Source organism: Tachysurus vachellii, chromosome 22 (assembly GCF_030014155.1).
Source record: "Tachysurus vachellii isolate PV-2020 chromosome 22, HZAU_Pvac_v1, whole genome shotgun sequence".
Taxonomy (NCBI): domain Eukaryota; kingdom Metazoa; phylum Chordata; class Actinopteri; order Siluriformes; family Bagridae; genus Tachysurus; species Tachysurus vachellii.
In genome coordinates, this window is record NC_083481.1 from 6,732,914 (window position 1) to 6,746,420 (window position 13,507).

The 13,507-nt window shown below is 36.2% G+C and overlaps 1 protein-coding gene across 5 annotated transcripts in view; it reads right to left on the reverse strand.

The window, feature by feature from the left end:
• Positions 1-13,507, reverse strand: part of dock3 (dedicator of cytokinesis 3) — a 223,631-nt gene that overhangs the window by 38,457 nt on the left and 171,667 nt on the right. For all 5 annotated transcript variants that reach the window (XM_060858528.1, XM_060858527.1, XM_060858529.1 and 2 more), the window contains 10 exons: positions 10,014-10,138; positions 9,692-9,854; positions 9,050-9,156; positions 7,882-8,053; positions 7,674-7,771; positions 7,499-7,582; positions 5,186-5,286; positions 4,655-4,736; positions 3,835-4,005; positions 99-291 (listed from right to left, as the gene is read on the reverse strand). In XM_060858528.1, coding sequence (XP_060714511.1) covers positions 99-291; positions 3,835-4,005; positions 4,655-4,736; positions 5,186-5,286; positions 7,499-7,582; positions 7,674-7,771; positions 7,882-8,053; positions 9,050-9,156; positions 9,692-9,854; positions 10,014-10,138 — 1,296 coding nt within the window. The remainder of the gene's footprint in view (positions 1-98; positions 292-3,834; positions 4,006-4,654; positions 4,737-5,185; positions 5,287-7,498; positions 7,583-7,673; positions 7,772-7,881; positions 8,054-9,049; positions 9,157-9,691; positions 9,855-10,013; positions 10,139-13,507) is intronic.

Here is a 13,507-nt window from a genome sequence, read left to right on the forward strand (position 1 = left end):
AGAAGATGATCATATTTTATGTTTGATATGTACAATTGATTTCTAGGTTCAGAATGAGAATCCAGCTTCAAAATGACTCAAACATGGTGAAGTCTCACCTGGAAATGAGAACAACCTGCTATCGACTGTCCGAGCAATGGACTGCAGCTTCACCACATCCATCGACTGGCCTATGTGTACAGTACTGGGCATGCTCCCCAAGGTTCCCCTTACAAACTCAGCCACCTCCTGCACTGTGAACATCTGCAGCAACTCATCGAAGATAGCCGGGAAGGAATTAAGCAGTGCTGCCTGGAGCGGAAAAAAGTAAGAGACAAAACGGTGTTTAGTAATGGGTTTTGGTGTTGACACGCTTGAGCACAAAGCTTGTCAAGCACAATGCTTGGTTTACTCAAGAAGTAAAAGAATTGCCAGGGGATTGGAGCTAACATAATCCACTGAGCAAGAAACAGTAGCAGATTAACCTATTGCATTTATTTGACTGAAAAATATTTTGGAGTCTTTAGATTGCAATCAGAAATCATACAACAGGATCTTGTATGTGGCCCAATTTGCAAGTCTTCCAAAAGTTCTAAAACATAAACAACAGCAGAAAATCAAATTGTTGTTTATGTTTTAAGACTTTTGGAAAACTTGCAAACTACAGCATATGATACATTCTATCGCTGCATTTCCTATTTCTGGAGACTCGGCTTCCAAACCTAGGTTACAGATCACTGGAACGGTCCATTCATGACAGTAAGGTGACAGAGTAAACCAAATAGCTTGTGAATGGATCAAACAAGGTGTGAAATGATTGAAGGTCCACAAATTACTGTGAGGTTCACACACATCAATGATTAAACCAAACCAATTCTGATAAGGTTCAGGGCAAAGAAGTTGCTAGTGTTGGTCAATCAGTTGGTTGTAAGGATTTGTTGTCTGGTTGGTGAGGGGTTTGAGGTGATGATTCAGGAGATGCTGAATGGTTGGTGGCATCTTGGCTGCAGGATAAGTGAGGATTTACAAAAGAGTGCTTCTTTTTACTGGTGAGGTTTTCATACACAAAGAGATCCAAAACAGGAACTCAGGAAAACACTGTCAGTTCAAACCATTTCTGACAGGGGACAAGGACAAGAAGATGTTGGTGTTGGAAAATCACTTGGTTGTTGGAATTTTTTTTGTCAGGTTGGTGAGGGGGGTTGAGGGGATGAGTCAGGAGATGCTGAATGGTTGGTGGCATCTGGAGTCAGGATTTAAGAAGTGTGTCTCGCTTAACTGGGCCAAAACATTGAGGCAAGGGTACTTACTGATAGAGGAGCTGGACGTGGAGCATTACAGCTCAAGAGCTGCAAACAGCTGGCCTGATTTGAGATGGTTTGTCCGAGAGGAAGCTGGGGGCCCTGAATTGTTCAACAAGGGGTTAAAGGAGCCAAGGGAGGAATAGGAGGTCACAGTCAAATGGCCAAACAAAGAAAAACAATTGGGTAGAGATTACAAGTTAATGAAGGAAAACACTACTTTGTTAATAAAGCCGTATTCTCATACAGTAGAAATTAGAATGAATTTTGTCAGGTGGAAATGAAATCATGTGAATACACATGACAGATTATGATTGTTACAGATACCCTGCTGAGAAAGAAATGATAAGCGGTTCAGTGAAATATTATTTCAAATTACGAGACCCAAAAACTCAAAAAAAGAGATAATGTTAACAATTTCTTTAACGTAGCTGGATACCCTTGGATGTCCTTGTCCCCAAAACAGCCAACCTGAGCTGTCCCTCTGATTCGTTCCTAATCCTGTCCATCCTCATCACTCCTAAAATGAACTTCAACATCCTGATCTCTGCTACCTCCATCTCTGCCTCATGTCTTTTTCTCACTGCTACAGTCTCTAACCCTGTCTTGTACACCTTTCCTTTGATACATGCCTCACTAGCATAGTTCAGCAAAAAAAAAGACAAATTTACTACCGCTATCCAAACTATTGTTGTGTCTAAGATTGCATACTACTTTACTGTTCTAGGCCATTACTGAATACTAACACTAACCGATTTTAACAATAAACCTCTCATGTCTCATTTTAACCTATAAACAGCTCAGTTTTGTCAACCAATTTTCTGGATTTTCAGAATATCACCAGTGTGTTTATCATTGCTGTGAATTCACAAAACTTTTTACAGTTTGACTCAGACTCCTGAAAAACAGGGAATTTTTGCTCTGACGGGCCATCTAGTGAATATCACTTTAAAATCTTTTGAACATACACAAGATAGGCAGTTGTGTGTAAACAGTGCCACACGTGCTGCTGCTGCTTCAACATGAGCACACATATCATGTCTCGGTATCACACCTCCATAGCAAGGAATATTGTCCTTTAACAACACAACACTTCCCATGAAACTTGTAAGCCAGTGGTAGGTTATGTTAACCAACATAATAAAATAATCAAATACAATAGTAGTCCTGTAATTTTCAATGCAGAGGGCCCAAGGCTTGGGGTCATAGTGACTACATTTGCCCAAAGAGTTTGTGAAAATCTGATTTATTAAATTTGTACGGAGTCTTCAGTATCAGAGATTTGTAACAGTCATTTCTGACACTGAAAAATGAGGCCTTTGAGGTTTTTTTGTTTTTTTTTTGATAATATGTGAATCTGCATTTTTTTGTGTATTGTTACCTTACACAATATTGCTATACCATCAGGATTAAACTTATTTTGTAACTAAAAGTACATAAAAATGATAGTGTCATAATTTGATATGTGTATTAAAGAATGATGCTTTATCATTTTTATGTATTTATAGTTACAAAAAAGTTCAGTAAATCAAGACAAATGTGATTTTACCACAATGTTCTTGATTATTTTCTGTTTTACTATAATTTTTTTATGCAATTTTTCTTAATTGACGATGATCAACACCATATTTACTATATTAGTTCTAGTTAGTAATTTCATTACTTTTCCGCTTTAACAAAGAACACAATTTTAGATGGATGGCTACACAACAAGAAGAAGCAAGAAGCAAGAAGAAGTAGTTGCAGCTACCAAACAAAAGAAAACTAAAAAAGTAAAAATCTGCTATTCAGATTCGTCTCAGTACATATGAAAGATTAAAATAGGCTGCCCTGAAATGGGGCTGTCTAAACTGTTTAGTCTTCAGGGCACAATAAGACAGACACATCAATCTGTCAGTAGACCAAACAAACAAGCCACTGAAGAAAACAGTCTTGATTCTGGGTCAACAGCAGCTTCTTTCAGCAGTAACTCCATGATTTGTTCATTTCTAAGTAGAATATTAAGCTTGAATAGGTTTTAGATTTGAGTACAGTGATCAAGATGAATGCGTATGAATGCATAACCGATATATTTCCTTGCACATTTGTGTTTAGAAAGCTGTCTAAAAGGTCTTCAAGAATTCTATAAGGGTTCTTTGGATAGTTGAGAGGACATAGAGTACTAATAACTGCTTAGAACCGCCTCTGAACACAGTCCGTTGTAGGACCTTACATAAATCATTTAAAGGTTTAAAGCACCTGAGAAACACTATTTGTATATTATGTAAAATGTTTTGAAAAGTTGATATTGTTAAACATTAAATTACTGTAAAAGAGTATGTATTTCTTTGCCTTGTCTTATAATAGATATTTCTTATGCTTCTATGTTTCTGAAAACAGAAAATTCCCAGTAATCCCATCCAATTTTTTGTATTCTAAACACACCAGAGGTTCTAGACAAACAAAAAACCCTTCATCAGAATTTTGAGGTGAAATCTACCAAAAAACTGGGACTGTTTCTCAGTTTTTTTATAATTGTGCACGTTTGGAATGTTTTATATAATGCTTATATAACCTGGGTGAAAATGAGAGTCTCTGAGCTGCGGCTGTCCAAGCTCAGCACAAAGCGGATGGACTGGAAGAGTTCCTGGATGCTGGTGCGAAACTGTTCCTCCTCCATGCCACAGGTGGCCCGAGAGTACAGTATCCGTGACTGAACTATGAACTTGAACAAATACTCCAGTGCCTGGAATAAGAAGATTTTATCATTCATAATCATCTTAAGACAATCATAGAGAATATTCTTCAGGTTGTACAATATAAGAAGAAATATCCTTCACATTATACATTTTTATTTATTTATTTATTTATTTTTTAGGAAACTACTAGTGCTTCAGGCAACTGAACACATCCTAGCTACATTATATTTATTGCAATAAAAACAAAAAAAACAATGCGGCATCTACACAGGCTGCTCTACATTATATTTTGCATGGACATTTCTTCTGCAGGGCCTCTAAGGAAAATAGTGGTTGTGACAGGCTTGGTTAAAAATGTGAGTAATCCATGAAATATTCATAAAGTTCCCCTCTGAACTGAATCACAGCTTGACCAGGCCTCATGAATATTACATACAGTTCATCTATTAAGCAGTTCTATGAGTGTCAAGAAGGGTGACAACTGTTTGGCATACTATTTGTTGACTTCTATTTGCATTACAATGCATTGTTATCTGTTGAGCAAGACGTGTTCAACAACCCCACTACCTAATCTGACAGGTTGCAATTACACGATCGTAATTAAAATGACTGAAGTGGTCCTGTGCTGAAAATTACAAATCAGTTGAAAGATTAATAGCTTCAATTTCTGTAGCTAGACTGGATACAAAAGCATACCCTCATTGCTTCTTGAATGTGGTCCTGACGGACAACCTCTGCTGAGCGGTCCATATACCACTTCAGGCAGCGTACAAGCTCTCTGAAAGCATAACACACACATATTATACATTTTAAAGCGTAATAAAAAAAGTTTAAAAGTTTTCTAACAAAGTAAAGGCTTTGGAATGGAAGTAACTGCAACTTATTTTTTACAACTGAGGAAATGAATTCCAACAAATCCAGGTCACCTTTTTTATTGTAATAAGTACCAAATAACAAAATGTATATTAAAAAATGTAATGTGTATCCTAATGTCAATTCTTAATCCTTTGATAAAACTTTAAATCACAAATTAATCAAGTTGCCAAATTCTGATATATAAATAAATACATAATGATAACTTTAATATGATTATAAATTTACAATTGAAATAAATTGTCATTTTAAAACTATATATCTAAAATATTATAGCAACTCAGAAGCCCAAGTTATCGGGCAGTGAAGTTTCTTTTACTTAAAAAAGTTTTTTTTTTGCCTGCAAATGCTTACTTATAGGCCAGGGCTCCAGCAAAATGTTTCTGGATATAAGTGTCCATCACCGGGCGGAAGTGGTAGTATTTGCTGTCCCGGAGCAGATTGATGATGAATACCTGGTTAGAGACAGACAGCCAAAGCAAACACAGCTCAGGAGGTTAGAGACGTAGTGGGGATCAGGCACAGAGCTCTGATTCAGTCTGAAAGGGCCGTCATGCATCATTGCCACTGTGATCACTTCTGACCTCATTTCAAACCAGCGTGAAGTGCCGGCTGTCAGTTTGAAAAGTACATCAAATTTACAACGTGACGAGCATTGCAAACCTTTTGAAGCTCAGTGCAAGTTTATTTCCCTGTATGAAAAAATGCTGAAGTTGAATCTGATAGTTTAATCTGATATGCCTTATAAGGTATATAGTCTATTTTTTGAATGTAGTAAAAATTAGATGCGGTGTGATCTGGATGATCCAGACATCGGCCCACACTCAATAAGTCATTCAATAAATCTGGAAAAGGCACCATGTAAAGTGATCATCATATTTCATATTGTGTATTTACACTTGCTAGACACTGCGTATCACTTGTGCTACACATGGTCGCCGGGAGCCTGAAGCCTATATCAGGGAACATGGGACACCAGGCAGGGGACAGGGTACGAACCTACCACAGAGCACAATCATACACACTCACAAACCTATTAACACACTATGGACAGTTTATAGATACTGTACCAGAACCTACAATGCACGTCTTTGGATTGGATGAGGAAACTGGAATACTCAGAGGAAACTTCTGAAAGTGACGAAAGTGACGTGACATGACATACGGCTAAGTAAGGTGACCCATACTCAGAATTTGTTCTCTGCATTTATCCCATCCAAAGTGCACAGCAGTGAACACACACCCGGAGCAGTGGGCAGCCATTTATGCTGCGGCGCCCGGGGAGCAATTGAGGGTTCGGTGCCTTGCTCAAGGGCACCTCAGTCGTGACCGGCCCGAGACTCAAACCCACAACCTTCGGGTTAGGAGTCAGACTCTCTAACCATTAGGCCACGACTTCCACGACTTGAAATGGGGGAGAACATGCAAACTCCATGCACATATGGTGGAGGTGGGAATCGAGCTCCAACCACAGAGGCACAAAACAAATGTGCTGAACCATTAACTATCATTCACTCCTCTATGCAATCCTAAAATGCTTTAAAAGCACAATGAAATGGGACCATGCTGCAAATAATTTGAATATGGCTAATAACTGCTGCTCAAACCTGTATACATTATAACGTTTCATTTAACTTTATTTAAATTTACTGTAGGTAATATATATTGTACTATAATACAGCTAATATATGTATGTACTATATACTGTACATATTTACTGGCTATAGCACGCTTTTCAAGATAAAAATAAATAAATAAATAAATAAATAAATAAATAAATAAATAAATAAATAAATAAATAAAGAAAAGTAAATTTAAAAAAGTACATGATTATAGAATAAGGAGGAAAACAACAAAGGGTTTTGTCTAATAAATTGGTATTTCTGATTTAATTGAGATTATTCTAAGGTATTAATTCTATTAATATCTATTCAATATTGTCCAGTATAGACATTGTTTCAAAGAAGCTTTACAGAAATATAAAAATTTAAAATAGAAAATACAAATTTTAAAGTTAAATTTGTATTTATCCCTAATGAGGCATAGTCGCAAGGAAAAACTCATTAAAAAATAATAATTATAATAATTTGTTTAGACATCATTTGCACTCAGAGAGCAGGACCAAGGTTACAAGCAAAGGTCCCAATCTTTAAGAAATAGTACTAAAAGACAAACAGCTGAAAGATTCCAGAGTAAAAAGATAAAACATGTTTGAAAACAACCTCAAATACTTCAACTACACAACAAAACGTCATCCACAAATAACCATCCACCATCCATAATAATACAGGTAAAATAATCAGAACCAATTCGTACAAGATGGCCGGCAGAAAGATTTCCTCTTTATAAAGATATGACAGATGTGATTAGGGAGGTAATAGCCAAAACTCTTTGACTCTTTGTGCTGAGGCCTGGAAAGCTAAAGACTCCCTATGGGATGGCAATGTAGGCAGCTGTGATCTAATAACGTCTGGCTTCCTGCCAGCTGAGACCTACTATTCATCACACACACTACAGCAGCAGCATGGGTACTAGAGAAAGAGATCAGTGATACAAGAACCGGGAATCCACACAAACTGAATACAGATTTGAACCTCAGTCTGTGCTCAAGCTGTTTGATCATACACATTCTTAAAGAGGCATTGTGTGTAAATAAATGCTCCCTACCAGAGACTGAAACACCAGAGGACCATATTTGTCTGTGTTGTCATCTAAAATGGAGAACAGTGTGTCCAGGATGTCCTGAAGAAACTGAAGAAATTGCAGCATGTTAATATTTCACATCATTTACCAATATTTTTACCCAGTCATTAATATATTCAAGCTTGCATTAAGCACTTACTTTGACTATTTCCTCTCCGCTAACATGCTTCAGTCGACCCAGAATGTCCATCACACGGTCAGGTTGAGCTTTCCACTTTAGCAGAGCCAGCAAGTCCACTTAGTACAGAAGAGAACACAAATGTTTTGCAATGTGATAAATACAATAAATTCAGCTATTAATCAATGAGTAGCAATGTGTGTATTCTTTTGAAGTGTTTGAAAGCTACCATTCTGTGTGAGTTTGGTGGAGGAGAGCTGAGTGGAAATCCACAGCGTTTCCTTGGTGCTACGCTGGAAGATGAGGCTAGAAGGAATGTTGGGGCAGCCATTAAAGTCATCCTTACAGCAAGGTAGGCCCAAATACAGAGCATGGTTGCTGAAGGTTGTGTTCTCATCACACTAAAAAATACATTTGAGAGCAAAGATTTACATCCATTGTTTTTCAATGAAAAAAAAACAACAACAACAAAACAGAAAATGTACCATAGAGTTTGTAAGTCAAAATAAACGGATTAGAAAAAAGATGTCAATAGAAATGGGGCGGGAAAGAAAATATTACAAATCAGAAGATTCAGAAAATTACATCAGTTTCCTTTCCTGTCAATGACAAGAGTCTGGGGCTACAGTGTATACCAAAAAGTGGGCAGTCAAAGATTAAAAACATGTTGAAGTCATGATAGGGTCAAAATGTGTTATCCATGGACCCAGCCTGCCTTGTTGCAACAGCTCAGGCTAGTGGTGGTGGTGTCAGGCTTTGACGAATGTTTTCATAGAAATGGCATTTTTTGGGTGGGTGGTGGCGTTAAGTACATCAACTACACAGCACTAATAGTTAGCCTACTCAAGTGGTTTACACAGAAATCCCATCCCATACATTTGTATTTATTTCATCAGCTCCATATTAATTGTATTAAGGAGTTAGCAAATGCAAGGCTCTCTGGTATCCCTAAATTTTGAACAGATAATTTTTTGGCAGTTTCCTCTTTCTGCAATCTTTCTAAAGTTTTCTTTCCAATGTTCACCCAAAGAACTTAGCACATATCATCTTTATTTTAGCATATGTCTTCAGTGTAGGCTATAGTGTTGAAATAAGCCATCTTATAAGTATAAGTATTTACATTATTTCATGAATCATGTGAATTATCTAATCAGACTGGACAAGCTTCTATTACCTTAACCAATTTAATTCTTTTTAAATTCCTCTATATTGCCAAATTCCTTTTAATATCACTGATGTACAAGAATAAGTTCTGAGCTATTTAGATATTCAGCTGTTAAAAAAGTCTCAATTAATTAAACCAGACAAACCGTGCAGCACAATGTCTATCAGAGCACTTTTTTGGAAGACAAATATGAAGTTAATCTAATTTAATTAGCAGGAGAAAATGCTCTGACCTTGTAGACGTAGAGTTCGTGACACTCGTCGGATAGCGTTGTGCCATCTTCTCTCATTAAAGGTGTGAAAGCAAAACCAAAGAGCTTCTTCTCGCCTTTGTCTTTTGCTGCAGAAACAGGAACACAGTTTTATTCTTTTGTTTAATATTGTCAAAACAACCTACTTTATTGTACTGAATCTTAACTCATACTGTCATCCTCATTGTCCTGCATTCTATGTATTTCCCCCAGAATGGTTCATAATCGTTCAGTCGCTAACATGGAAACTTGCTGTAAAAGCCATAAAACCTATCCTTTATTTTTATATATGGAGCATTTTTGCTTGCACTATACTCAATACAGAACTGTGTTTTGTGTATTATATGGTAGTATACTGCACTGTTCTGTCTGTCATTCCACAACTGTTGTCTTTATTTAGCATTGTGTAGTGTATTTAGTTCTGTTGTGTTATGTGTTGTGTGTTGTTATGTAGTTCTACGTTTTATGTAGCAATATTGTCCTGGATGGATTTTATTTCATTTCACTGTGTACTGCACCAGCTAGATATGGTTGAAATGAAAATAAATGCTTCTTGACTTGACTTGACTAATCACTGAACTCCCAGTTGAATATTTTGAATAGAAAAATCATTGAAGATCATACTCGAGCAGTGCCTGAACTCGAAGCGCAGATGGGAGCCTCTGAAGCGGTCGATAGGGATGGGAAGCTTGATCACTTCACTCCAGCGAGGGCTGTTGTTGTGGTAGAGGACGAGCGAACGGTGTTCGCTGATATTCGGCTCTCCTGAGCCCAGACTAATACAGTCCTGAAGTATAAAAACAGTACAGAGTAGGATAGATTTCTGAACTCAAACAACTTAGCATACACTTTTAGACGAGGGCTTCATTGCAGAAACAATAAATACAATTAATGTCATAGCTGGGGTAAGCCGAATTTAATTTTGATTTAAATTTCCAAATTATACCTTAAGAATCTCTCCGTCCGCATACAACACATACACTGTGACCTCGATGTTCTTCTGTACGCTCTTCCCTCCTCTTTCAAAGTCACCTCTTTCCAAGGTGAGGTACAAATCATTACGGATGTCACCTAAAACATCAACAAAAATGTGTGATTGTGTGAGCATATAATCAGTGAGATTTGATAAAAACAATTATGCAAGTTGAAGGATTTCATATGTGAAGCTCATGCTTCAGGTTACTATTCCATCACTTTCAGAATTGAGCGGCAAACATTCATAAGACCTTAACATTCATCTTTTTTAGAACATGGCGTGTTATAGAGAGACAGAAATTAATAGATTCTGGCTGTCCATTGATCTAAACTCAAAGACAAGCTGTAGTATGGAGGCAAAATATTTCTGGTTAGAAATTGAGTGGTGTAATCACAGATTATTTTATTATTCTGTTATTCTATTACATGAAAGTGTACATTTCGCAAAATGTTATTTATTTATAATAATTAGATAATAGAATTATATAATTATAAGTATATAATAATAAATATGAGATAAAGTATATTTTATTTATTTTAGAAATCCAAAAAAAATAATTATGCTTAAAAATCTGGATGACTTCATTAATGAAAGAGACACATCTTAGAGTACATCATGCAATTTTATTTTTTTAAAATCCCAATAAAATCTTAAGATCCGAAATTCTGTAAAAGACTGCAATAATACGTGTTCTCCATGTCAGAATATATAATAAAGATTCTTTATGACGGACATGATATTATGATTGATTAAAGAACACTACTTTGCTCTGCTTACATTATTAATCAGACTACCAAGCTCAACTCACGACTTAACTATTTTATGATGTATGCAATTTAGGCTATAAAATATACTATAAAATATGTGAAAAATATGAATTTATGCACGAAAAAAGCATATGTAAACAAAGTTCAAGGAAAAAAGATTCAACTTACATAATCACATAGTATGTTAAGTCTGGTCGCACACATTTTTATTCTTGACAGAAATCCAGGCTTTTGTTCCCTTTTCATAGACCTCACCCACACAATTCCACCAAATATTTCATTAGCATAAGACAAAATGTCAGGACTAACTATTATGTAATATTATTGATGTCAGTCTACTATAGAGCATACAACTGCCTTCAACAACTCAATTATTCCCACAGTGCTGAACACTCCTCCTCCGCTTCTCTCCTTCGCAGTGTGTGGGAGCTCTGTGCTAACCTCATGCTAATCTCTTCCAAAAAAGTTGACCCTGCATCCCACGGTCTCTGCAGCGGCGTGTTCTCCTAGCTGTCAGAATGAACTGATCAATTTGCATTTCGTTTTGTGTTTGTCCAGCACTGTCTTACTAAGTGAACTCAGAATTAGATTTAACCTTAAATGCAGAAAACAACAACAAAAAAGAAAAAACAACAACAAAAATAATAATTTTATTAATGTTGTTCACCACTGATCTCAAGTAGATGCTGTAAAATAAAATAAAATAAAAAATAAAATAAAGTCAAATGAAATGAAATACAACACAGTAAAATAAAATAAATAAATATAAATAAATAATTAAATAAATAAACAATACACCTCCTATTTATGTTTGCATTTCCATCTTTTTTGGAAAAGATTATATGTATTGTAAATATAAATAATAAAGTATTTATATTTAGTTATATTGTCAGTTATCCCTAAAGATCAGGAGACAAGAAACTCCAAAGATTTTTCAACAAATTGTAATGTTCCACCTGTTGTTTTTGTCTGCGGCCAACACGTCACTCACAACCGAGTCCAACAACCAGAACACTTGCCGTTTGAAATTGCTGTGCAAATCTGTAGTCACGGTGTGTTTCTACCAAACAAATTCCACATGCGATGTCTGCAGGTGCCTGGACCTGAGAAATGGCTGCTTCACATTTTATAAACAATAATTCTGATAAGCATGAAAGAAAACAGCACTGCAGTGCAGGAGCCCATGGGAAACGGGTCTATACTGAAAGCTCAGGAAAAACTAAAAAAAAAATAAAAGTAAGGAAAATTTTTAAGTGGTGACAGTGTGAAAAAACTTCCATCCTTCTGTCTAAGCCAGTGACAGAATGGGTCATGATAAAAATGTTATCTGGAAGCACAGACTGGCTTTGTGTGTGTATGTGTTGGGGTGTGTGTGTCTATGTGTGTGTGTGAGAGATGGGGTTCATGCTCTGTTTCAAGTGCTTTTGTACTCTATTAGACTCTCTCCTTCACTGGTTTGGTGCTACTCCAGTTTATTAAATCCATGCAAAGCTCTGTGCTCAGACAGCTCACCCATGTATTTCAGTGTCTCCAACAATTCCCGTGCATCACAATGAAACCTGATGATAGAAAATAACTCTTCAATGTAGAATCTAGTGCAATATAGTGCTTCAGATATTTGCCTCCTAACACTTCTCTGGCATGCTTGCACTCTTATACATATCCTGCAATCTAACTATGGTGTAGCAAAGCAATGGAAGGTTGTAAGGATTTACATCATTGAAGCCATCTCAATCTTTATATTTCGATTTCATTGTCAACTCACTGCATTTCTAGACCATTAATTAGTTAATTAGTTAATGATATTAATTTCCACAGTTCACATCCAACTTACATGGGGGCTTAAATGGAGGACTCTTAACAGTAAAGAATTAAAGAATGTAATTGATAAGTTTACATCCAGGTGACTGTCAGGTTAGTGGTGATAGCAGCTAAATGAAGCTATAAATTGATCAGATGTATGAACTTCTTTACTAAATAAATAGAAAAAAGTTGGCAAGTTGTTTTGGTAAAAGAGGATTGAAAGACTTCAGGGTTTGCTGATAATACAAAATAATCTACTTCAGGAGTTCCTTTCCAATTCCTCTAATGACACGTCTATCCCTGTTTTTGTTTGTCGTATAACAACTCTGAAATTCTGCCAATTTGTTAGTTCCTGTTGGAACTCAGTAAATATTCAAGCCATGCAATTTATTTTAAAGACATGACACACTCCAGGCTGGTTGAAATAGATCACCTCCTTCCAGCTCACTCTGATTCAGGCTTAAACAGCAGACAGAGTCAATGTTAGAAATTAATATGGAGTTATGAACACACAACGTAGGCATTAGGTATGCACTACTGTTAATAAATTAATATTATAAAAGCAGCAGAGACAAACTTAGGCTTGTGTGTCACACTTACAATCATCTATCTTCATTTCTTATAGGGCACCAAGAGTGTGGAATTGGCAGTGTGAAAGGAGAAAACACACAAATATGTTTTAAGATAATAGATTAATAAATCAATAAGGGTTTAATGGCAACAAAACATTTTAAGTGTTTCATGAGGCTTAAAATTGTATTCTAAAAAGGCTTTAGATTGTATTGTCTGGTACCACACAATTAACCATTAACTAAGCTAGCAAGCAAATTTTCTCTGGAAAATAAGCTAGTTACAGAAGATTTAATTGGTTTGGAGAACCTGTCATACATATAT